Below are 25,311 nucleotides of genomic sequence, written 5' to 3'. Positions count from 1 at the left end.
GTGAAGATTCTTCTCACTGTTTAAAAATTAGTTTTAATCTGATAAATACTGGCAGTTCCAAATATATGTATATACATGACTTGTATTCATCTTTCGTTATTGGTAATATTGAGTATTACAATTTTAATACAGTTTTTTCCTTTCTTAAAATGTGTATACATTCTTTTTGGCATCCTCTGTATAATTATTGGTACTTCCAAGTCTAAGCACACAGTGTATAATGAAAAGACACTAAATGAGAAATCAGGAAATCTAAAGTTGATATTTAGTTCTGTCACTAACTGTACATGAACCTTAAGCCTTCCTATCTATAAAGTGGGGATATCATGGAGCCTTCTGGCAGAGCTGTATCAGATGAAATATGTATGTGGAAGTCCTTTGTAAACTGCAAAAAATTTAGGCTGTTCTTGTTGTTCTTACTACTACTACTACTACTACTACTACTACCACCACCACCACTACTATCAGGGTTTTTCTATTACAGACGAAAATTTGAATTATATATAACCAATATAGTACCAGTGGTGAAATTGGCAAAGACTAGTTTTTAAGATATGTGAGAAGGTGGAAAATGTAGTGAATTTGCCCAGTCGCTTAGCATTAGTGAAAGACAGTTTTGGCAGTATAATTACTTTTTCCATCTTCAAATATACTGTCTCCCTTTCCATAGAAACTATGTTAGGCAAGTCGTCATAAGTTTAAAATCTTTAAACATGAAAAGGAAAAAGAAAGAAAGAATGAAGTCTCACCTTCAAAACAAATAAATAAATTTTGGATAGGTCTGTAGGTTTGGAGGGGTCTTAACATTTCACTGTCCCACAGATTGTAAACATTACAAGGCCTTGGTGAGCCATGCCCATGAGCTCATTGAGACTTTGGCTCTCTGTATCTCATACCATTCACCTTAGGAAGTTCTTGGATCAGAGGCAGATGTGATCACTTTTGTTATTGTTCCCAGTATGGCCCCAGTTCTGTGGCTTACTGTGTCTACTGATAAAGCAACGAGAGAATCAGGAAGTCACTAGACTATGAGGTTGAATTGATCTTATCAATTTATATTGCATCTTACAGAGTTAATGCTCTTTTCATTTTAGTGTTTGTGGCTGTGGTTAAGTGTAATATCTTAAAGTTACACCTCCCTTATTCCTTTTATTTTTTCATAATTCAACAAACATTTATTGAAAGTCCACTGAGTGACCAACACCAGACTATGTCCCAGGGGAGAATCAAAGAACAATGCCAGGGGTCTTTTCTTGAAGAGCTCACAAATCAATGGGGAAAGGACCCAGAAGAAAATAACTACTGGGGTGGCCGGTTTTCCCATTGGTTAGAGTGCAGTGCTCATAACACCAAGGTCGCCGGTTTGATTCCCACATGGGCCAGTGAGCTGCACCCTCCACAACTAGATTGAAGGCAGTGACTTGACCTGGAGCTGAGCTGCACCTCCCACAACTAGACTGAAAAACAACGACTTGACATGGAGCTGATGGGTCCTGGAAAAACATGCTGTTCCCCAGTATCCACCAATAAAAATTAAAAGAAAATAACTACAATATAAAGAAAAATGGCTATAGATACCTTTGGTTTCAAATGGCCAAATCAGTGTTGGGGTTAGTTGATTGAGCAGCTCAGTTGTGTCATCAAGGACCCAGGCTGCTTTCTTTCCCCTTTCTGTTCTGCCAGTCTCAGTGTGACATGTGATTATTCCTTATTATAAATAGGCAAACTTTTCCAGAAGATTCCTAGGAGACATTATCTCAGAACTCATTGGCCCTAATTGGGCCATATCTAGCCCACCCCTAAAAAAAATAATAGACAGAGGCAATGAGACTTCCAGAATAGGCTTAGGCCAGTCAAGAATTACTTCCGGGGTATAGAGACACTTTCTCCTGATGCTTGTGTATGTGAGATAAACACCCAAACAAAATCGAGGCTTGGAAAGCACAGAAGGATGAGAGAATGGATTTTGGAGTAAAATGTCTACAAGAATATGGAGGGAAGAGACTGACCAATACATAGAAGGGGAGTGGGGGAACTTTTCATGGAAGAGATGTTATTTAAGCTGCTATTATAAGATGTATTCCAGAGAACAAACTAATAGTCACCAGATGGGAGGGGGGTTGGGGCGATGGGTGAAAAGGGTGAAAGAGAGTAAGAAGTACAAATTGCCACTTGTAAAAAATAGTCATGGGGATGTAAAAGTACAGTATAAAGAATATAGTCAATATTGCAATAACTGTGTAATGTCAGATGGGTACTAGACTTTTTTGGGGTGATCACTTCATAAGATACATAAATGTCTAATCACTATGTTGTATACCTGAAACTAATGTAATATTGTATATCAACTATAATTGAAAAATAATTTTTTTAAAGTAAAAAAAATAAAAATAAAAAAGCAAGCAATGGAGAAATAGTTAAATTATTCTTGGACCACTACTTATAGATGTAGCAAAAGAATTTCAGGTGCTATGATAGAAAAAAACATGATTGAAGAGACACAGAACCTCAGGTTAATCTATTGGGGAAAAAGTAGTTCATAGAAGTTTGGCTGAGAAAGTAACCTTTTAATTTCAATATTCCCAAGTACAATAAAGGTAAAAGAAAATAATGTGAAGGTGCATTTTAATAAAAAGTTGAGCTCTAAAGTAAGTACATAAGAAAAAAAATCAGAGTTAAATTTATCCTTGTATATTCCTGAATCATCCATGCACTACAACAGTGTACAATCTTGTAGGATTTTTAACTTTAAAGTTTGAGACCACCAAGTTAGTCTAAAGAATAGAACAAAAGTAACTGTTCCTACATGGTCTATGCATGAAGACCATTCTGCATTTAAATTAAGTTCTTAAGAGGAATAAATAGAACATTCTATTGTTTGTACTTATCTGTAGGATTTACTCTATCCTATTTTAATATGAAATCTCTATGATCACTTAAAAACAGCTTCAAAATTCATGAAGCAAAAACTTATAAAATTGAAAAGAAAAATAGAAAAATCCATAATAATAGTTGGGAATTTCAATAGTTCTCTTTTTAATCAAATAAGGATATAGAAGACCTTAACAATTGTACCAACCAACTTAACATAACATGTATAACATGTTTATAGAACATTCCACCCAACAACAGCAGAATATACACTGTTTTTAACTGCATTTGGGACATTCACCAAGTTGTACCAAATTCTGAGCCATAAAACAAACCTTAAGAAATCATAAAAATTAAAATCATACAAGTTCTTTGACCATAATAGAACTAACTAGAGTTCAATAACACAAAGATAGCTGCCCAAGTGTTTTGAAATTTTAAAACATACTTCTAAATAACCATGAACCAAGGAAAAAAAAAAGAAATCATAAGGAAAATTAGAAAATATTTTGAATTGAATGAAAATGAAAACACTACATATCAAACATTGTGGGATGCATCCACAACACCTTTTAGAGGAAAATCTGTAGAATTAAACACCTAAATTTAAAAAGAATAAGTTTTCATTTTTAAAAACTAGGAAAAGAAGAGCAAATAAAACCCAAAATAAACAGAAGGAAGGAAATAACAGTTAAGAGGAAAAAATTAATGAAATTGAAAGCAGAAAACCAATAGAAAAAAAAAAGGCTGGTTCTTGACAAAAAACAACAACAAAACAATAAAATTGATAAACATCTAGTCAGTTTGATCAAGAGGAAAAGAAGATACAAATTGCCAATATCAGAGATAAAAAAGAGACCATCACTATAGACCTTACAAGTATTGAAAGGATAATAAGCAAACGTTGTAAATTAAATATAATATTATACCACTCCTAACTACTCCCCAAAAATGTTATGCTCCCCAAAAGAAACAACTCATGAAAGTTTATACAGGATTTACTCATAATCTCCCAAATCTGGAAACAACCCAAATACCCTTCATCTGGAATAGACAAACAAATTGTGGTGCATCCACAAAATGGAATGTGATTTAGCAACACAAATGGATAGAATACTGATACATGCAACACCATGGATTAATTTCCCATGTGTTATATAAGCCAGATTCAAAAGACTTCATACTATATCAGTCCACCTATAAGACATTCTGGAAAAGGTAAAATTATAGGGACAGAAAACAGATAAAAGCTTTCCAAGGACTGGGAGTAGGAAGAAATACTGACTATAACAGGATGCATGAAGGAATTTCGAGGGGTGATGGAACAGTTCTATATCTTGACTGTGGTGGTGCTTATGTGACTATATGTGTTTGACAAAACTCACAGAACCATAATGCAAAAAAGGTGAATTTTACTATTTACTAAAATAAATGAATAAAACAATCTCTATGACCTAAAAAAAAAAAAGACGAGTCAGAGTTTTCAGGGCTCAACAGGAGTTTAGAAGAGCATCCAGGTAAGGAAAATAATAGTTAAAGATGTAAAAATCATGATACTTTAGGGAATAACAATAATTCTGGAAGCTGGAGTACAGTTTATGCAAAAGAGTAGATTGGGGAATAAGGCAAGAGGATGAGGTTGGGCCAGATAGGGAAAATATTTGAGTGTCATGCTAATGATTTACACCTTATCCTGAAGGAAATGAAACCGAGGATTTTCAGAAATCTGCAGTCCTTTTCTCAATGTCTTCCTAGTCTTTTTGGAGGTATGCCACTCCTTCTCAAGTAGATTGCTCAGGCCCTGTGTTAGCATTCCCTGAAGTCTTCCATGTTTGTAATAGTTTTACACTTGAAGTTCCTTTTGGCTGGATATTAGAACCTCGATTCACATCATCTCTCGAGTAGTTTACGTATGTTATTCTCTTCCCCTGTGCATGAAACATTAATATTGAAAAGTCTAAGGATAATACCATACCATGTTTCCCCAAAAATAAGACCTAGCCGGACAATCAGCTCTAATGCGTCTTTTGTTAGCTCTTTTTCCATCATTTCGGAGTTTTTACATCTTCTATTTATTTAAAAATACTGCCCATGTTGTTTGTTCATTCTTGTCCTTGTGTTCCTTCTAGTTTACTCTTCATTTCCAAAATGAACTTTATTTCTAATTCTTTATGGAAATTGTGTTTTTACTAATCACCTAATTTATGAGCTTTAATTATTCTAATTTTATCTCCTTTTCATTGCTTTTATAATTCTTTCACCTCATTTTTTTCTTATAATTACTCCATATGGAAATTGATTGTAGTGTTTTTACGTTACTCATTTCTTAGTGAAATGCGTTTTCATGGTCTTTTAAAGAGAGAGATGTGGGCCAGGGTAGCATTTCTAATCTCATGGGTCTCAAGATCCCATTTCTGTTATTTTCACAGTGATGGAGAGTAGGTTTGGACTCCTTTTCTCCCCTCATCTCTTTTTATCTGGACTTTCTCATCCCTTCATCCCATTGTCCTTGCCTTGCTCAGTTTGGATACAACCCCCAGTAGTTTCTCCTCTGTGTGGGGCTTTGTCCTAGGAGAGGGCTTCAGCTTGTAGTCTTAAGGATTCACAGGACTCAGACCTACAGAATTCTTCAGCAGCATCAGCCCCACTGGTGGCAGTTTCTTAGTCTTACCTATCAGTTAGAGCTGAAAGTCCATTCCTAGCTTCTATTGCTGTTGTGAGCTTTTCAATGAGACCTAATGGCAATTCTGTTTCCCTGGCTCTCAAGGAATTGTGTAAGCATTCCCTCCACAGATTACGGCATGTTCTTACTACATGTGGATTTTGTAGTGTTTGCTAGTTTGCCCCGATCTGCTCGTATTTTGGAGTTGGTATACATACCTTGTCGACTAGTATTGTATATGTTGTTCCTTTTTTGTTTTGCTGTAGTAGTTCCTCCATTTTTATAGGGAGGTTTGAAAACTATGCCACATCATCTTTCCAGAATTCCTCCAGTGTTCTTGAGGGGAAAAAAAAATTGTTCTGTAATTTCGTAATTGAAAACTGTATTATGTTTTTGACACATATAACATCACTTAGAAAAGTTGAGCTTTTGGGTTACATTTTTGAAGTACCCTGGAATTCTAAGAGCCACTATTTTTGCTTTTGAATTTGCACCTCATTTGGATCAAAGATGTGGTTGGGATTCGCATAATCGTGATATTGTAGAATAGCTTTGGCATCAGGTAGATCTGGATTCAAATTCCACTTCTGCCACTTATCATTTTTCTTTTCCCATATTAATTCATTTCTTCTGAGGTTTTCCTCACCTCTGACATGAAAATACTACTTCTACAACAACTACTACTACTAAGTATCTCAAAGGGTAATTTGGATTGTTGTATTGGATATTTGACTGAATGTTAATAAATTCATATTTACAATTAGGATTTGATTGCATCCTAATTCATAGAAGTATAATAAGGTGACAATGTAGATGAAAGTTGAAAGTATAATAATTTCTTTTATATTACATAAAAAACTTTGTTGTAGAATTTTAGGAAAAAAATGGCAATTCAGTGTTTTCAAAATAATCTTATTAATACATCAACGTTTGATATGTCCTATCATAAATTGTATTCAAATGTTCAATATTGCTGACATCATTTCCCATAGCAATTGGGAGGGGCAGATATTATGGATAAAGAAGTTTTGTCCTTACACTTGGGAAGAATCTGACTTGGGTCCTCCCTTCACCATTTACTAAAAGCTTAGTTTGGTTTGTTATGCTATCAGTGAAAGCTTCCTTTTGTAGCTGCCAGTTCACCTATAATCAAATTCAGTGAATGTTAATTGAGCATGTACTTACCGCTAGAAACTGGCATAGGCACTGGGCATAAAACAATGAACAAGACAGAGTTTCTGCCCTCCTGGAACTTAGAGTTTAATGCCAAAGGTAAACAAGCCACTAGTGCATAGAGTGGCAAGTACTGTTATAATATAGAACAACCAGGGATTATAAGAGGAGCAGTTTAACCCACATTTGAGGTTCAGGAAAGGCTTCCTGAGGAAAATGATACCTTAGTAGCTGAGGATGTGTAGGAATTCCCAAGCTAATAGGAAAGGGGACAAAAAGGGCATGTGCAAAGGCTGGGAGACACTTACAAGTCTGAGGACTTGAAACTGTAAAGACTAATAAGCAGTGTTCCAAATACTGGCTGATGAAGTTCAAACTCACCAGGAGAGTTTTTAGCAACACAGATGTTTTTTATAGGTCCCACCTCAGACTTGATGAATCACATTCTTAGAGAGTGTGTGTCAGGATTCTGATTATTAGCTCCTGTGGGGTGCCACTGGCTTAGGGCACATAAGAGGGTTTGCAGAAGGGGTACCAACGCAGGGAAGGTGAGGCAGGGAAGCTGGGGGCACACTATGGAGGGTTTGGAAGCCACATGTGAGTTTGGATTTTATCCTAAGGGCGGGGGGGGGGGGATGCTACAGAAGGATTTGGGGTATATGGGGATGGGATGATCAGATTTATGATGTATGAAAATCACTAAATTTACTAAAATATGACCCCTACTTTCATGAGAGATACAACCTAGTTTATGACGTTCAACTTCTTTGAACCTCAGTTTTCAAAATCTAAAATAGAAATAACATCTATTTGGAATGGTTATTTTGAGGTTTAACTGAGAAAATAAAATGCCTGATATGTATTTGGCACTTAAAATATTTTAATTACTGAAAATAGTGTGGAGGTTCCTCAGAAAATTAAAAACAGAACTACCTTATTACCCAGCAATTCCACACCTGGGTATTTATCCAGAGAAATCCAAAACAGTAATTTGAAAAGATATATGCACCCCTATATTTACTGTAGCCGTTCACAATAACCAAGATATGGAAACAACCAAAATGCCCATCAGTAGACGATTGAATAAAGAAATTGTGGTACATTTATACAATGGAATATTACTTTGCCATAAAAAGAATGAATTCTTACCATTTGCAACAACTTGTATGGACCTAGAAGATAGTATGCTAAGTGAAATAAGTCAGACTGAGAAAGACAAATACCATCTGATCTCACTTATATGTGGAATCTAAAGAATAGAATAAAAAATATAAAGAATAGAATAAACAAACAAACAAAATCGAAATAGACTCAGAGATACAGAGAACAAATTGATGGTTGCTAGATGGGAGGGGGGTTGGGAGGAAGGGTGAAGGGATTATGAAGTACAAATCGGTAGTTTCAAAATAGTCATGCAGCTGTAAAGTACCGTAAGGGGAATATAGTCAATAATGTAAAAACTATGTATAGTTTCAGGTGGGTACTAGACTTAGCGGAGGGATCACTTTATAAATTATATAAATGCCTAACCACTGTGCTGTACACCTAAAACTAATATAAAATAATATTGAATGTCAACTATAGTTAAAAAATATAGTCACGGGATGTAAAGTACAGCATAGTGAATAAAGTCAATGGTATTGTAATAGCTATGTACGGTGTCAGATGGGTAGTAGCTTTGTTAGGGTTATCACTTTATGAGGTGTGCAAATGTCTAATCACTAGTTGTTTTGTACTCTTGAAACTAATAACAAAAAAAATAGTCATGAGAATATAAAGTACAGTACAGGAAATACAGTCAATAATACTGTAATAACTATGTACAATGTCAGATAGGTAATAAACTTGTTGGGGTTATCCCTTTGTGAGGTATATACTCGTAAATGTCTGATCACTGTATTGTTTTGTACACCTGAAACTAATTTTAAAAATTGAAAAAGAAAATCACCTTCTCGCTCACTCTAAGGTCAAAATTACATGCTGATTCCTCCACTCAGAATCCCCCTCACCCTGGATAATGCCTCAGGCGTCAGGCCTCGCTTACAAACATCCTCTCAGGAGGCACTCCTTGAATCTTCACACCAGCAGAGATGCCCTTGTATATATTTGCAATATCTTTCCCCTTTTCCCTTAGGGCTATTCATTATGCTTTCAATTTCTTAATGCCCATGTTCCCCACAGATTCTAAGAGACATGATGGCAAAAGTAAATACATAGTTAATCCATATTATTCACAGATTCTGTTCAGGAAATCGCTTACTTGCTAAAATGTTTTGTGACTCCAAAATCAATATTCATGGCACTTTCTCTATCATTCTTGCACATGCACAGAGAGGTGAAAAATTTGAGAAGCCCAAAATGCATGCTTTCAGCTGAGGTCGAACAAGACGATGCTCCGCCTTCTTGTTTCAGCTCTCATACAGTTAATAAGCATCCATGTTGCAGTCTACGTAGTGCCACATTTTCCACATTTTTGTGTTTTTTATGGATGATTTCACTGTTTAAAAGGGTGCTGAAGCACAGTGCACAAGTGCTGTCTCATGTTCCTAAGTACAAGAAGGCCGTGATGTGCCTTACAGAGAAAATACGTGTTAGGAAAGCTTCATTCAGGCAGCAGTTAGAGTGTGTTAGCCATGAGTTCACTGTCAGTGAGTTAACAATATATGAAATAAAACGTCTTTAAACAGAAACACACATAAAACAAGGTTATGTATTGATCAGCTGACAAAAATGTGACCAGAGGCTTGCAGGCACCAAACCCTGTATTTCCCTTAGGAGCAATGGTTCACTATTCACTAATTCCAGTTTTGTGATGATTTTTATAGAACATGACTACTACAAATAATAAGATTCAACTGTATCTTATTAACTTCTATATCTCCGATAGTTAACACAGTGACTCATGTAACAGTTGTTCAATAAATATTTGTTGAATTGTGTGTATGTATATATACATACTTTATACATCCATACATAGATATTATATATAATATAGAAATAAGTTATACTGTATTTGTTTTTCATGCCACAGGCATACCTCACAGCCTTATTATTACTTTTTGCTTTAAAAAAATGCTAAATGTCAGTTTATTATTGGTGTCATCTTTATTGTTATCTAGGATGCTGGAGAAATGGTTCGTTCTTTTGTTGGTGGTTTGGAACTTGTTGTCAATTTACTGAAATCAGACAATAAAGAAGTTTTGGCAAGTGTATGTGCGGCTATTACCAACATAGCAAAAGATCAAGAAAACTTAGCTATTATTACAGATTACGGAGTTGTCCCTTTATTGTCCAAACTAGCAAATACAGTAAGTAACACATCTTTTTATTTTACATGCCCACTGTCATAAGATATCATGGTGTAGGGGCAAAAACAATGAGCTTCAAGTCCAAAGACCTGGATTCAAGTTTAACATCCATCACTTATGAGGTGTGAGATTTTTGGTTAATTCATTTAATTTCTCTGAGACTAATAAATGTGAAAGTATATTTTTAAACTGTCCAATGTTTATATGCAATATCTTTGTGAAATAGAGGCTGTTTTCCATTTGTCACTGGCAAGTAAAGTGGTGACAAATATCTTATTGTAGAAGTGTTAACTATCATCTTCATCACATCATCATTATTATTATCCTTAAGACGATTGTTCATGCCAACTTTAGACATTAAATGTGCCTCCCCCAGCTTAGCAAGCTTGGATCAATGGCATTCTCCAGCTAGAAGACTTTGGCAGTCACTGTATTGTTTATCCAGAACTGTGCCAGATAGAATAAGCAGCCCTGAGAGATAATGACTTCACCACGACCAGGGGTATTTGAGCATAGCTTGCTCTACCACTTGGCAGAAAAGCTGTAGAGCAGAAATTCAATCACTGGAAGGATGCTTGGTCTAGAAGACTTTTTAGAGCTAGTCTAATACTGAGTTCCTAAGAATATCTGACAGATTCAGTCAAGGACACCAAGTTATTGCCTTAAGAGAACAGTACAATTAATGAACAGGAAGCTATATCTTTTTTCAGTTATGTTATGCCTCTACGAGATAATTACATACAAAAAGAAGGATAGCCTGCATAAAGAACACAGAAAGGAAAATGGCAGACTCAAAATGTCATTGCTTGCTTCCCTGTCTTTTCCCTCTTGAGAACCAAAGTGTATTACTCATATAGAAGTATTCCTAGAGTGATCAAGTGGAATTAATCTATTTATCCCAGTTAAGTAAAGTGCTCCATTAAGAATGTCTTAAATTATTTTCATTACTAAACTACTTGCTGATCTGTAATTCTGTGTTGTGAGTAGATTTACTCAAAAGGAAGTTGGTCCTTGAACAAATAGTAATAATAGTAATAATACTAATGATGATGATGGCAGGCAGATAACTAATGCCAGACTCCTGATCACCTTTGAGTGCACTGACAATGTTCAGTTCCTAAAAAATCAGGATTGAAACTTTGCCCATTGGTGACCCAGCAAAATACTAGTTCCCTTCAAGAGAGCACGAGAGTAGCCAGCTAGCCCTTCTCTCTTGACTCATTGACTTTTTAGCAGGCAATAAACATCTTCTAGAGCATGAACATGATATCAAGGGATCATTACAGTGCACATAACACCATTCATTTCCTTTATGCAGAATAATGATAAACTGAGATATCATCTAGCAGAAGCTATTTCACGTTGCTGTATGTGGGGCAGAAATAAAGCAGCCTTTGGTGAGCACAAAGCAGTAGCTCCATTAGTGCGTTACCTGAAATCGAATGACACCAATGTGCATCGAGCGACAGCACAAGCTTTGTACGAACTCTCAGAAGATATCGATAACTGCATCACCATCCACGAGAATGGCGCCGTCAAGGTACAGTTGGTTGACTTTGTGGTTTTGTCCAGGTTAGGCAAATGTGGCTGAAAAGAAACTTCAGTCACGTTAAGGTTTTACGGAAGGGGGTATTTAGACACAAAACTGCCTCCTTGTTGGGCTATAGCTGCGGTTGAGTCATGTGTTATCATGGATTATGCGGCGGAAGAGTTGCATAGCGATAGAATTTTTCTAAATCAAAGAATATAAAATATACTCAGTAAAATAAGTAATCATTCCATAACTTGAATTTGAGTAAAGAAAATTTACAGTGTATGAACCATCAGTGGTAATATATTATTTACTTAGCCCTTAAATAATAAACTATAGGCACCAACTTAACAGCAAAGGAGCTGACTGAAACAGCAACTAGTCTGCAGTTGGACAGTCTTAACCATAATAGCAAAGGACCAATTCAAAGACATTTAAAAAAAAAAATCTATGTTCAAATTTTCTTTGCCTTTAACCATATACAGGTGGGAGAGTTTCTGCTCATAGACTAATGTATATACGCACTGGAAAGCACCTAGAGCTTCTGAATGGAATATTTTGTTGACAATAAATATAAAAATACTTAAGAGTTCATGAACAGTTTACATGTGTTAGGAAAAATTGATTTAAAGTGTTAGTTCTTTTCTATCGCTTATTTCCTTATACAATATAATTTTACTGTTTATTACCTCAATTGGGAGCCTATGACAACCAGGTGCATTTACATTTTAAAATGAATGCCCAAAGAGGGCTTGATATTTTAGACAGGAATTAATAAAAATCTCCAGTTAATCATATCTAGTCAGATTTATATGTGCCGAATACGAAACATGTCAGGAGGAATCAGTCTCTTAAAATGCCAATTGGTAATTTTTTGAGGTGTTAATTTATCTTTCAAATCTATTATAGATGAATATGATGTTAACTTTTCTGAAATTAAACCTAATGTACATTTAAGTGTGTCAACCTTTCCGTTATAAATCTGTTCTTACAGCACATACATTTGGCCAAATTAGTTCCTTTAAGCAAAAAACTGGCATTAAAAGCACCTTTTAAACTAAGCACTGATTTTTCAAAGTAAATTATAAAAATATATATTGGAATGTTAACTCCAAGTTGCTAAAGAATGATAAAAATGCTGTCACTTCTCTATGATTATGTTCACACTTCAAAAAAGAAGACATTTCTAATTTAAAATTACTATGTACATTCTATTATTGAAGAGGACTTGCACAGCCTAACCTGCCATAAGTATACAGTGTTGTAAAAAAATGAAGCTATAAAATTTAATTAGTCTGGTAAATTATCTGACATATAACATATGCTTAGACCATTGCCAGGGACTTTAAGAAGAGAATTTCTAGACTACTCAGAAAATTTTTACATTTAATAAGGTTTGCATGTTACCGTTCAGTTGACATATATGCCAAGTGCCTATGCAACTCGCAATTATTTCGTCTAAGGCAAGTCAATAGGTAATCTAAAATCATTTATAAATTGTATTCTGCTATAAGAAGTGTTGAAATTGTGTTCACCCTCCCACACAGCTTACATATACTATAAAAAGAAGCAATAAGAATGACTAGGGTGAGGAGAGAGAAAGAAAAAAGCAAAGAAAGAAAGTAGGGTTTGTTGTGACCCTTTCCTGGGTCATCTTAGAGGATCTTGAGGACCTCTCTGTCTTGTCCATTTGCATTCCCAACTGGAGGATAACTGTAAAGAACAGGGCTTTTTAAAAATTGTACTCTGTGGAGGCAGCCCTTACCATGGGCTCTCCCTCTTGGGGCTGTGGGGAAAGCATATGGACCTGTGTCTCCCTTCTCTGGTTTTCTTTAAGGAGGAAAAAAATATGTGGATGTGGTGTACTGGGTGTAGGTAGAATAAACGAGGTTTGGTAGTTTCTTGGATCTGGGGAATAAAGGAAAGAGTTGAGTCAAAAATGACTCCAGGTTTCAGGCTAGATGAAGAGGAAGATTTGTTAGCCAAGATAATGCAAGAAATTATTTGGCACATGAGGGGTGATTAAAATACCTGCAGTGAATGTGTCACAATGTGTAACTGCTAACATTTCTGACACCAAACACATATAAACTTTATCCACTCTTTTGGCAAACCCCTGGCTGTTTTTATTTCTAATTGCTGTTGAACCTTTCTAGTCAAATGCTTATAGTGTTATTTCCCAGGTCTGCAAACATTCCTGCTGCAGCTGCCCATGAGCAGTGCTAACAGACTCTTTGACAATTACCAGAGTCATCCTGTCACCCTGTTCATAAGTAATTTATTCTAGAATTAGCATCCTTCTTCTCACAATTTCCTCAACAGAAGTGGCTGATGTTATGCAATGTATCTGTCTCATATGAACTGATGTTTATTCTATAATCACAGTGAAGGAATATTGACGGTCTAGAATAGATTGAGTTCAGTTTCTAATGTGTTAATTTAAATGGTCAGTTTGAATTTTAGGTCAGAGCAGTGCTTTCCAGTAAGAGTGGAATGTAAGCCATATATGTAATATTAAATTTTCAAGTGGCCAGAATTTAAGAAAAGATAAAAAGAAACAGGTGAAATTCATTTTAGTAACATGTTGTCTTTAACTCAGTATATCCAAAATATTATTTCAACATATAATCAATATAAAAATACTAATATTTTACTTTTGTGTATGTGTATTAAGTCTTCAAAAAGTGTGTTTTACACTCATAATACATCTCAGTTTGGACCGGACACATTTCAAGTTCTCACTGGTGTCTAGTGACAGCACAAGTCTAGAGACAGGAGAGGGGAAAATTCAGGAAGTACCAGTGGAGAGGTTTTAAGCCATGAGTGAGGGTGGATAAGATGTTTTGGGCACAGAGTTTAGAGAAGCCTGCAAAATGTCTACATGTTCACCCACAGAACATGTAAACTAGGAAGAAGAGCTGTCAGAGTAAACTTTGGAAGTGAATAGGTCAACTAGGAGTTCTAGAAGCTAAAGGAAGAGTGCGTTTCCAAAAGGTTTGTGTTCAAACACTGCTGAGCAGTCGACAAGGACCTCCTGATTCAGTTATGTAATCTTTGTGTTTGAGCCTTTCCCGGTAAGAATCTCTTCTATATGAACTAATAATTCCCGTGCTCTAGTAAATACAATGTGATCGGAGTAATGCAATATTTATTCCCTTTTGGATTGTACACAGACCTCCTGAAAAACATTAGCTCAGGGTCTTGTATCATTGGAAAACCTTGTGAATGGGGATGCAGAGCTATTGGCAACTCTACTGACAATGTGAAACGTCTAGGAAATGTACCGAAGTCATTTGCTAATTATAACAAAACTGTAACATAGGAAAGTAATATAGGAGGGGAAGGACGGCAGGAAAAACTGAGCAAGACAAACCCTTTCCTAAGACAGAAAAAGTGATCAAATAGAAAGATGATGAGCAACTATAAAAGGCATTGAGCTCCCTTCCCCATGGTGACATTGGATTTGTTTTTGCAAATGTCTATACCAGGCAAGTGAAAGCCAGGTTATGGCCTATAACTTTCTGCAAGGCAGGAAATTGAAGAAATTGCACAAACTACAACCAGAAGTGGGTCCAGCAGTGGGAGACTGAGGGGGAGAATATTTCAGTTGGAGTGGAGCTGAAAGGGTTGTCCTGGTTGCCTCGCACATGCAGCAGCATTCAGAGAACAGGTCAGGTAAACACAGGAGCAGACACCCCACAGTATTTCTAAGCCTGGCACAGTAAGAGAAAATACTAGTAAAGCTTTGGAGTCAAGTAAATGTACCTTAGAGACTGAGATGACTCAGGATCTCAGTGTCTCTGTGCAGTCTACATACCCAATGTTTGATCAAACTGGGATATTTTCTATTAATTAAAACTCTTAGTGTACCTTTGTGATTTTGAGTACTCTCCTCACATTTCAGATTTTCCCTGGAGTGCTGGGGATTGGCCAGTTGGCAGGAATTCAATGACTTAGTAGGACCAGTAGGTGTCAGTGACTATATTATGAGACCACATATACAGTCATATACAAACCTGTTTCTGATTGACTTTTCTTTATTTGCATTTTTCCTTTAAAGTAAGAAAGAAACTTATGATTACTTAAGTGATTACTTAAGGGTTTGATTACTTAAGGGTTTCCATAATAGATTTTAGTTTGTCATGTTTAACTTAATATTAATACATATATAAAATGTTTTCCTTCACTTTTATTTTTTTAACTTAAAAATGTAATAGTTTTAAGGTATAATGGATGTACACATGCACATATTTAAAATGTAAAATTTGGTAAGTTTTGATGTGCACACACACACACACACACTCACAGTAAATCCTCCTTCTTGACCTCCTCTGTCCTGGGGCAACCGCTGATCTGCTTTCTGCCAATATAGATTAGTTTGCATTTTCTAGAGTTTAACATAAATGGGATCACATAATATGTGCTTGTTTTTGCTGGGCTTCTTGCACTCCGCTTAATTATTTTCATATTCATCCATGCTCTTACATGTATCAATAGTCCACTCTTTTATTGCTGAGTAGCATTCTATTGGCTATATCACAATTTGTCCTTTCATTTGTTGATAGATAGTTGAGTTATTTCCAATTTGGGGTTATTACAAATAAAGCTGCTATAAATATTCGTGTACAAGTTTTTTGTGCGCGCATATGCTTTCACTCCTCTTGGGTAAACACCCAGGAGTGAATGGCTGGGTCATACGGTAGGTGTATGTTTAACTTTTTAAGAAATTGTGAAACTGTTTTCCAAAGCGGCTGTGCCATTTTACATCCCCACCAGCCGTGTGTAAGGGCTTCCTCACCAATATTTGGTATTGTTACCTGACTGAACCGAGTCCAATGACTCAATACTTTCCAGTCAAAAGACAACTCTGAGAAGATTTTATGAGAAGGAATGTACTTAATTGTGTGCCGGCAGGCAAGGACACAGGGAGAGGGTCACTTCCCCAAAGTGGCCTGTCCCCAAACAAAGGATAGGATTCGTCTTTATTTACATGTTTCGCATAAACATTGAGGTGAGACTCCTCATCACATGTAAAGGTGGGGACATTCCTGCACACGTGCAGTAAGAAAACATGCCATACGTATCCCATGTTCAAAGATGACAGAAAATCTCCATCCTTGGTGGATATTTTCATATTGCAGTGAGGGTCTGGTGAGAAGAGTTCATGAAGAGGTCAGAATAGAGCTCTTCAGGCCTCTTTGGCCAGCCTCAGACATTTGAGCCCCTAGTTTTGTAACTCATCCTGGGCATCTCCCTGAAAAGACAGTTGCGGCAATTGTCAATGTCAAGGGTGGCACAGGTATGGAAGAAAGTTTAACTAATTAAGTCTCAGCCCTTTTGTTAAACAGTTAGCAAATTATAGGATGTGGTTACAAAAACCTTATAACCTTATATATCCAGAGTGTTCTAAATGAGTTTACAGGCTAATCTAAGCAAAGTTATAAATTCTAAATAAAAGTGAGTCTATGCTAAACCCCCTGGAAGGTTGTGTGTGCGTCTATCTATCTATCTATCTATCTATCTATCTATCTATCTATCTATCTATCTATCTATCTATCTATCTGGCTATCTATCATCTATCTATCTATATGTTACAGAATGTTCAGTCTTTTTTTATATTTCAGACATTCTAATAGGTGTGGAATGATAGCTCATGATTTCAATGTCAATTTTCCTAATGACTAATGATGCAGAACATCTTTTTATATTTTTATATGCTTATATGCCCACTCTATAACTCCTTCAGTAAAGTGTTCAAATTTTTTTGACAATTTTCAGTTGTGTTGTTTTATACTGGGAGTAGAAGGTTACCTTATACTGAGAGAGAAAGACTTAAGGAGTTTCTTATTTAAATGGTGGTTTGGAATAATAATATGAAATACATAAGAAGGGCCTAGGAAAGTTAAAGTGATCACAAGTTCTGATCCCAAATCGGGAGTTGTAGCAATTTATAGAAAGTTTTATGAGGGTATAAAAGTTAAATTAAATTTATACATTTAATATACATTTAATATACATCAAAGTCAACTTTGTAGAAAAATATTAAAATATTAAAATTATTAATAGCTAATAAAGGCAATCATGGAAGGAATATTTCAGAATTGTTTGATTCCTTTTTCTAAGTTTACGTTAGAGTATACCCTTTATCCAATGCTCCTTAACCTTTACTATGGACACGAATCATCTGAGAATGTTGTTAAAATGCAGACCCTGAGCCAGTGGGTCTGGTGTCGGGCCTGAGACTCTGCATTTCTAACAAGTACCAAGGTGCTGCTCTTGCCTTCTGTCTGGGAGCACACTTGGACTAGCAAGTCCTTAGCCCTGCAGCAAGGACCCCAGACCAGTTGTCCTAGGCCACAAGCAGCTTTGTCCATTTAGAAACATTAGCTGTTTTTCTGCTGACAGGAAAAATGGTTAGGAAGCACTCTTCTAGAAGAAAACCATATAACATATTATTGGATATCCTTTCAAAGGCAATAAAATTAATTGCATTAGCCAGGGGTCTGGCATACTGTCTCTAATTTTATATTCCTAGATTGAAAGCTTATAAGGTTAAAAATAATTGCAAAAACCGCAATTACTTTTGCACCAACCTAATAGTATTTTATATAGGACACTTGTCTCCTTCTTCCACGCCAGCTCTGCTTCACTACATCGAATTCACCTTGTTGCTACTAAGGCACCACCATCCCCGTACGCCCCTCCCCACCCCTGCCCCAGCAAAATCGATTTTCCTCCCCTCTTGAAAGCCAAAAAGGAGAAAAGATGAAAAAGAGAGCTGCATGTAAAGTGTAGCAAAAGAGCTAGATAACAATGAAAGCAATATCTTTTTCATTTATTCAGCTTCCTATATGCCCGATACTATTGTGAAAGCACGTTTACACATACTCTTCCACTGAAGCTTTTCTGTTCTCCAAGGAGATGGGGATTATTATCTCCATCTTACAGATAAAGAAACTGAGTTTCATAAAGGTCGAGTAACTTGTCCCAAATCACCCAGGTCATAAAGAAAGGACCCAATAAATCAGTTCCAGAGTTTGTTCCCTTAATCCCCATTGCTAGGTGAGCCTGAAGGACCCCAAGGCACATGTATGGGTGTGGGCCCCTGCATTTAGGGCTCTGTTGAACTACTAAGCCTGGTTGAGAAACTGCTTTACGAGGCAGAGCAGCTGTCTGGGAAGGCACACGGGGAATGGGACTTGGCGGAGAACACACTGGTTTTATGGTAGAATGGTGCCTGTCGGTCCTGTCACAGCCCTCACCTCCTTTCTTGAAAATATGTCCCAAGTGCTCTATTTTTCTCCTTAGTTTTCATGATTTTCCAGCCTCTCTGACTGCCCTTGCAGCTTTCACATAGTCTTAATTTATGCCAATTAATCATTATTACTAGTAAGAGTTATAGTATATGAAGTTAAAACCAGATGATTTGTGATTTAACATATATATATATATATATATATATGTATATATATGTATATATATGTATATATACATATATATATATATATATACACACATACATATATATGTATATATTTCTATCTTTACATAAACTTTAATAATAAGGGTAGCTTTGTTTGCCAAAGGTAGGTTTAGAAACTTGTTATAGATAAGGAAAAGGGTTAAAATTAAGTGCAAAACTCATGTATTCAGGTTCTTTAGTTTCAATTATGTTAATTCTAAAAATGTCATATACACACACACACACACACACACACACACCCGGGGGTGCCAAAAAATGTATACAAGTGGACGCTTTGGTCAACGTTGCTCAAGCAGTAGTTCGCCATAATCAGAAGTGTCTGGACGCTGATGGTAACCACTTTGAGCACCTCTTGTAATTGCAGAAGTCAAACGTAACTTGTATTCATCTTTTGTTATTGGTGTATATCTAGTATTACAATTTTAATGTAATTTTCCTTTCTTAAAATGTATACATTTGTTTGCACACTCTGTGTATACACACACACATATATATTTAATATATGTATATTATATATATATATATATATATATATATATATATATATACACACGCACATACATACACAGCATAAAATGCCGTTAATATTAACTAATTACCTTTCCTTATGGCCTTGGCACACATTTTCTCTCTGCAAACTCTTCTCCTCTCTTCATCCTTAATTTAGATGCACCTGCTCCAAGATGCTTTCTTGGACTTCCCGGATTAAAGTATGTTACCACTCTGTTACTTTCATTCAACAGTGTTTCCTTCATAGCATTTGGCACACCTGGTAATTATTTTGTCCATTTACTTGTTTTTGATCAGGCCCTTCTCATAGTGTCCATGAGGGTTATGAGACTCTGTCCTACTTGCTCCTCCTGAATTCTGGGAGTAGTGAATCGAAGGGCAGGCCCTGGCTGTGTGGAGAATCCATATACCATATTTTCATTGTATTCCTCTATTTTAAATTTCACCAGATGATTTGGAGCCACCCATTAAATGAATAATTAGCAAATATTAGAATAGTAGGCTGAATAATAAGAGATTTCAGTGCTTTCCTTAGACTAACAAATAGTTAACATAAATAGCTATGTGTATTTTATAGAATGTATATCATAGGATAATCTCTTTTTAAAAATAGCAGCCAATTACTGAGTATTCACAGCTGGACGAGGTGCTTTATTCCTTATTTAATCTTCACAGGAACCCTGTGATGCAGGCAATAGTGCCCCATTTTAAAGATCAGGAAGCTTTGGTTCAGCAGTCTAAGCAATGTGTCCAAAGTCACATAGAAAGAAAGATCCATCTGGATTCAATAAATTGCAAGCAACACAAATATCTCAAACAAGCCTAGGCATCAAAGAGGATGCATAGATGTTTGACAGATCTCAGGGGCAAGAAAGCAACAGAGCCCTAAGAAGGTGTTAGGAAAAGGGATTTAAAAGTTTTTTTCATCTTTTCTTTCATTTCTCCTCCTTTCTATATCCATTTAATTTTACTCTTTCTCTGCGAGTTGGCTCTATACCTCTAGTTTGCTCTGCTGTTTCTGCAAGGTTTACCCTCCAGTCACCTAGCGGGGCCACATATTTTTTCTCACTTTCAATTTAAAAAAGAAAAAAAAACTCAGGGAAAGGAATCTGTCCCAGTTTGGGAAAAGTACCCACCCTTAGTCCAATCAACTGTGGACAGGAAAACAGCATGGTATTTTACAAAATGGCTTCCAAGGCTTGGAACTAGAGGTACAAGGACAGTTAAGAGCATTTCTGGTGAGCTGGGAAGACCTTAAAAAGGTATACAGTAATGTAACAAGCTGTGATTAAGATTTCTGGACCTATCAGCATAAGAAATTGCTCGGTCAGTTGACATTCACTGCCTTTTACTATCGTGCTGTTATTTAGTGTATTTTAGAATTACATATACTTTTATTGTGAGGTGATCATTCCAAATCTTTCAAAGATGTACAGTGGGCATTTCCCCAATAATTCTAAAGTGTGCCTTGTTTGTTGAAATTATAAGTTCTTGCTAACAGCTTTGGCTTGTGTTAGTTATTATTATTATTTTATTTTTATTACAGAACTCTTTCATAAGGCAAGCTTTGTGAGTTAAATGGATGTAAATTATAAAATGTGAGAGGTAATTATTTATAGTTTTTATTGAAAATATTCCAGACCTAGCTATTGCCAACTGCTGGTATGGATTTAGTATTCTGAAATTTAAATAGTAAGTTTGGGCTCTTATTTTTGTCAAAAACTTTGTGATTAAATGGTGTATTATTATACTGTCAACCTACATTTAAGAAAAGACACTCCTTCACCATTTTAAATCTATGCAAAACAGTCTTCATTTTATGCACATACAAACCTGTGAAGCATTCACATGTTGGTTTTGGGATTTTAAACTTGGCAAATTACAGATTCCCACTTTTATATCTGTCACTGCTGCTCCAAATTTTGAATTGAAACCAGAGGATATATCTGGCACTCACACCAAGCTAATGCTTTTCCCTTGCTTTAAATTAGCTGCTACTTAATAATTAAGAAAGAGTGCAACTAGACGGCAGATAGCATTAGGACAATAATGTATCCAGATTACTGTCAACTGTGCAAAGGCTACTTGAATTTTTGGCAGTTTAAAAACCAAAAACCTGTCCATCATGTTGCATTCAAACATGGCAACAGGTGAACGCCCTAACCTTTTATTTTTGTTTTGTTTAGAGGAAACCAATGAAAAGTAAAAACAAAAAGTCATTTCCATCCGAATTGTATAAAATACCTATCAGGTATGAGCCTCCCTTCCTGAGTTGGGTGAAGCCGGAAACCATGACCTTGATACTTGCTCCTGAGTGGCGTATTTTTAGAGATTGTTACTCACATATCCTAATAAGTTTACTGTAGAATCCCTGCCAGGTAAGAAAATATTTTAGGGTTAAGGAGTGTTGGAGTCCACGAAACTTAGATTTGAGGCTGGAGAGTTTTTCTTTTTCTTAACATAATAATATCACCAACATTAGTCACGTTAGGCTACATTACAGTTTTCTGATCACAAATAAAAGAAAATGACAGGACTGGGGAGTTTATCTTGTCTAAACTATATAGTCCAGGATTCCTTAAATTTAAATAGATTTGGGTATCAAGGCATTAGGTTGGCGTAAGATGCTGCTGGCACATGTTAAAGCATCTTTTGGTCTCAGAAAAAGGTACTTTTCCTACCGAGCTGTAGGTCTATTGGCGCTGTTCACCAGTAGCTATGCCCCGCAGCTTTTTTGGTGATAAATGATCCGTTTCAAATAAATGAAATGGCATCCAACTCTGCAGAAAGAATCACTTTCTGAAAAAGCGAGACAGTTTTGTAGGGTCAAAAATGCACAAACAGTATGGTAAAATAAAGTATATGCTGCTCTTTTTCATGGAAAAGATTGCTACTGCTACTTTTGCCAAATTCAATCAATGTGCCAAAAAGTCGAGGAATCTGGCAGGGACTAGTGAGAGCAGTTCCATCTTTCATCTATATTTCTTCTCTGTATTTATCTAGCTTCAGAAAATGCCGGGAATGTCTTTTCCTTCCGACTTGGCCCTTTAGCTAAACCACAGAAATACACCGGGCAGTTTCTCATAATTGTTAGGTTACTGATGGTACAGTCGGTCTTTAAACTTGTGAGAAATATATTGTTTCCATTGGATATTTATGAAAAACACCAACAACTGTTTGTTTTCATTTTCTGAAAATTATCCCAGGAACAAAACAAAATCACTTTTTTTTATTGGCAGCTACTTGACTCAATACACAAAGGCAGGAGGCCAGCTCATTATTTTTGGCCTTCAGCTGACCCAACATGGTTTTCTCGTATAAGAAGCTATTCACAGATGCTAGACGTAAGAATTAATAATAATAATAATAATGGTATTTCAGACTTCATAAATAAGTAGTTTTTGGCACTCAGAATATATCTTCTCTTTTTCCCTTGAAAACAGCAATCCTGTTATATACAAAAAGTAAACAGTGCTCGAATTAGCACGTTAGAGTCTTTAATGTACCAAAAATATGCATGCATTAACGTTTCCTTCTAAAGCTCCTTTTTTTCACTTCCTTCAGGATCAATCAGTTTTTGTTATTAAAAAAAAATACTAAACTCTTAGGTTCTTAGGAGCTGTGTTCTCTGTATTTTTCAACCCATTGCCATCATGTAAGATGTCTCTTTGAAATGTCTTTGGACACAAATTTAAAAGTACAGGTGCTAAACAAAAGTTACATTTAAAAAATCAAATTAATTATAGCTTATGCAAATTAGAGCAACTATGTCTGTGGTTCAGGAGTGATTAAACCTAATGGCTTATTCTTATGGTTAACAAGTCAGGACTTGTTTATAATATCTTAGTTTGCAGTGAGTGAGCTTTTAGGAAAAAGCTCTTCCTTCTCTTGGTCTTTGTTTACCTGTGAGTAAAAGTAAGAAAAATATTTCTAAAATTTAAGCTATCATTTTTTATAACCCAAGTTTAAAGTTTTGAATCCCTGAGGAGGAGGGGGGGAATCAGAAAAGCACCCCTAACGCTCCATTTACAGCAATGAGAATGATGTGCAGTTTGAGGGGGTCTCTTTACAACATGGGGCTTAGTATTTATACCTCTACTTATTGTAAGAAGTAACTTAAAATATGCACACTAACTACTGCAAATGTTGGTATTTTCACTAGACCATAATTTTCGGATTGGGGGAAATCTGATCAAATGTATGTTAAAATTAATTTCTAAGGTATTTTTTTTTAGATGGTCACTTACCAATCTATGTGAACAAACCACTGACACAGTCACCTACTTGTCAGAATGTCCGACCAATATTTTCATCCCATTTTGCTTGCAGAGACGTTAAAATGGAAACCTCTTTGAAAATTGTCATCTTTGCCAAAAAAGGGTAGAAACACTCATCTGAGATGTGTTGCATGATCACCCAGAGACGGGTCTGGAAATGTTGCCGGGTTGATGTCACATGGTTGGGGGACAGCACAGATGGAAATGTGGTGTCTTCCCTAGGACTAGGAGAGGCAACGAAAGATGCTGGTTTATTTTGCAGTGAAATTGTGTGTTGACAACAAATGATTAAATATTTGGGCATATGAGGTCGGACAATTAAGTTCTCAAACTCATCCTCGAAAAAGTGCTACATACCTCATTGCTAAATATCACTATAGTCACCTTCCTACTACTCCCCTTGGGAAGCTATGCGCTGACGCCAGCGCCTAGTTCACCCTTCAAAGCAATTTGAAACTCTTTCTGGAATGGCCATCAGAGCTGTCATCATATTACCCTTGATGTCCTGAATGTCATCAAAATGTCTTCCTTTCAACATTTCCTTTATCTTTGGGCAAAGAAAGACGTTACTGGGGACCAGATCAGGTGAATAGGGAGGGTGTTCCCATACAGTTATTTGTTTACTGGCTAAAAACTCCCTCACAGACAGTGCTGTGTGAGCTGGTGCATTGTTGTGATGCAAGAGCCATGAATTGTTGGCCAAAAATTCAGGTTGTTTTCGTCTAACTTTTTCATGCAGCCTTTTCAGCACTTCCAAATAGTAAATTTGGTTAACTGTTTGTCTATTTGGTACAAATTCATAATGAATAATCCCCCTGATAACCAACAAAAAAGGTTAGCAACATAAGTTTGCGAACTTAATTATCATACCTTGTATATCTGGATGAATATACCTTTCTTGGGACAAAATATGCCCCCAGTTTTGCTTGTGCAAGTCACAGAAATCCTCACAATGGGGCAGTTTGGGACCTGGAAGTGGAAGACACAAGAGGCTGACTTAAGTAGCATAGGGTCTAGCTCTTTTCTGCAAAGCTGGGGCAAGTCCCCATTTTTATACATATCTGACAATGGACTTATATTATTCAAATTACATAAAGAATTCTTACAACTCAATAAGAAGAAGATAACTCAATTTAAAATTTACAAAATATCTGAATAGACACTTCAACAAAGATACAGGATGGCAAATAAGCACGTGAAAAGATGCTCAGCACTACCAGTCATCAGGGAAGTGCAAACAAAAACCTCACGAGACACTACCACACACCGAAAAGAATGGCTATAATTCAAGACTGACAGTACTAAGTGTCAACAAGAATGTGGAGGAACCAGAACCCTCATACACTGATGATGAAAATGCAAGATGATACGACCACCCTGGAAAACAGTTTGCCAATGTCTTACAAAGTTAAACATGCATTTACCATAGGACCCAGCCCCTCCACTCGCAGATGTCTGCCCAAGAGAAACAAGAACATATGCACACACAAAGACCT

At 36.2% G+C, this 25,311-nt stretch overlaps 1 protein-coding gene across 3 annotated transcripts in view; it reads left to right on the top strand.

Annotated features, from left to right (window-relative positions):
• ODAD2 (outer dynein arm docking complex subunit 2) overlaps window positions 1–25,311 on the top strand; it is a 164,581-nt gene that overhangs the window by 117,811 nt on the left and 21,459 nt on the right. For all 3 annotated transcript variants that reach the window (XM_074324752.2, XM_019731479.3, XM_019731480.3), the window contains 2 exons: window positions 9,826–10,014; window positions 11,333–11,554. In XM_074324752.2, the coding sequence (XP_074180853.2) occupies window positions 9,826–10,014; window positions 11,333–11,554 (411 nt within the window). The remainder of the gene's footprint in view (window positions 1–9,825; window positions 10,015–11,332; window positions 11,555–25,311) is intronic.

Source organism: Rhinolophus sinicus, chromosome 1 (assembly GCF_057876585.1).
Source record: "Rhinolophus sinicus isolate RSI-liver-muscle chromosome 1, RSI-T2T, whole genome shotgun sequence".
Classification (NCBI taxonomy): domain Eukaryota; kingdom Metazoa; phylum Chordata; class Mammalia; order Chiroptera; family Rhinolophidae; genus Rhinolophus; species Rhinolophus sinicus.
This window is presented reverse-complemented; position numbering and strand designations above follow the sequence as displayed.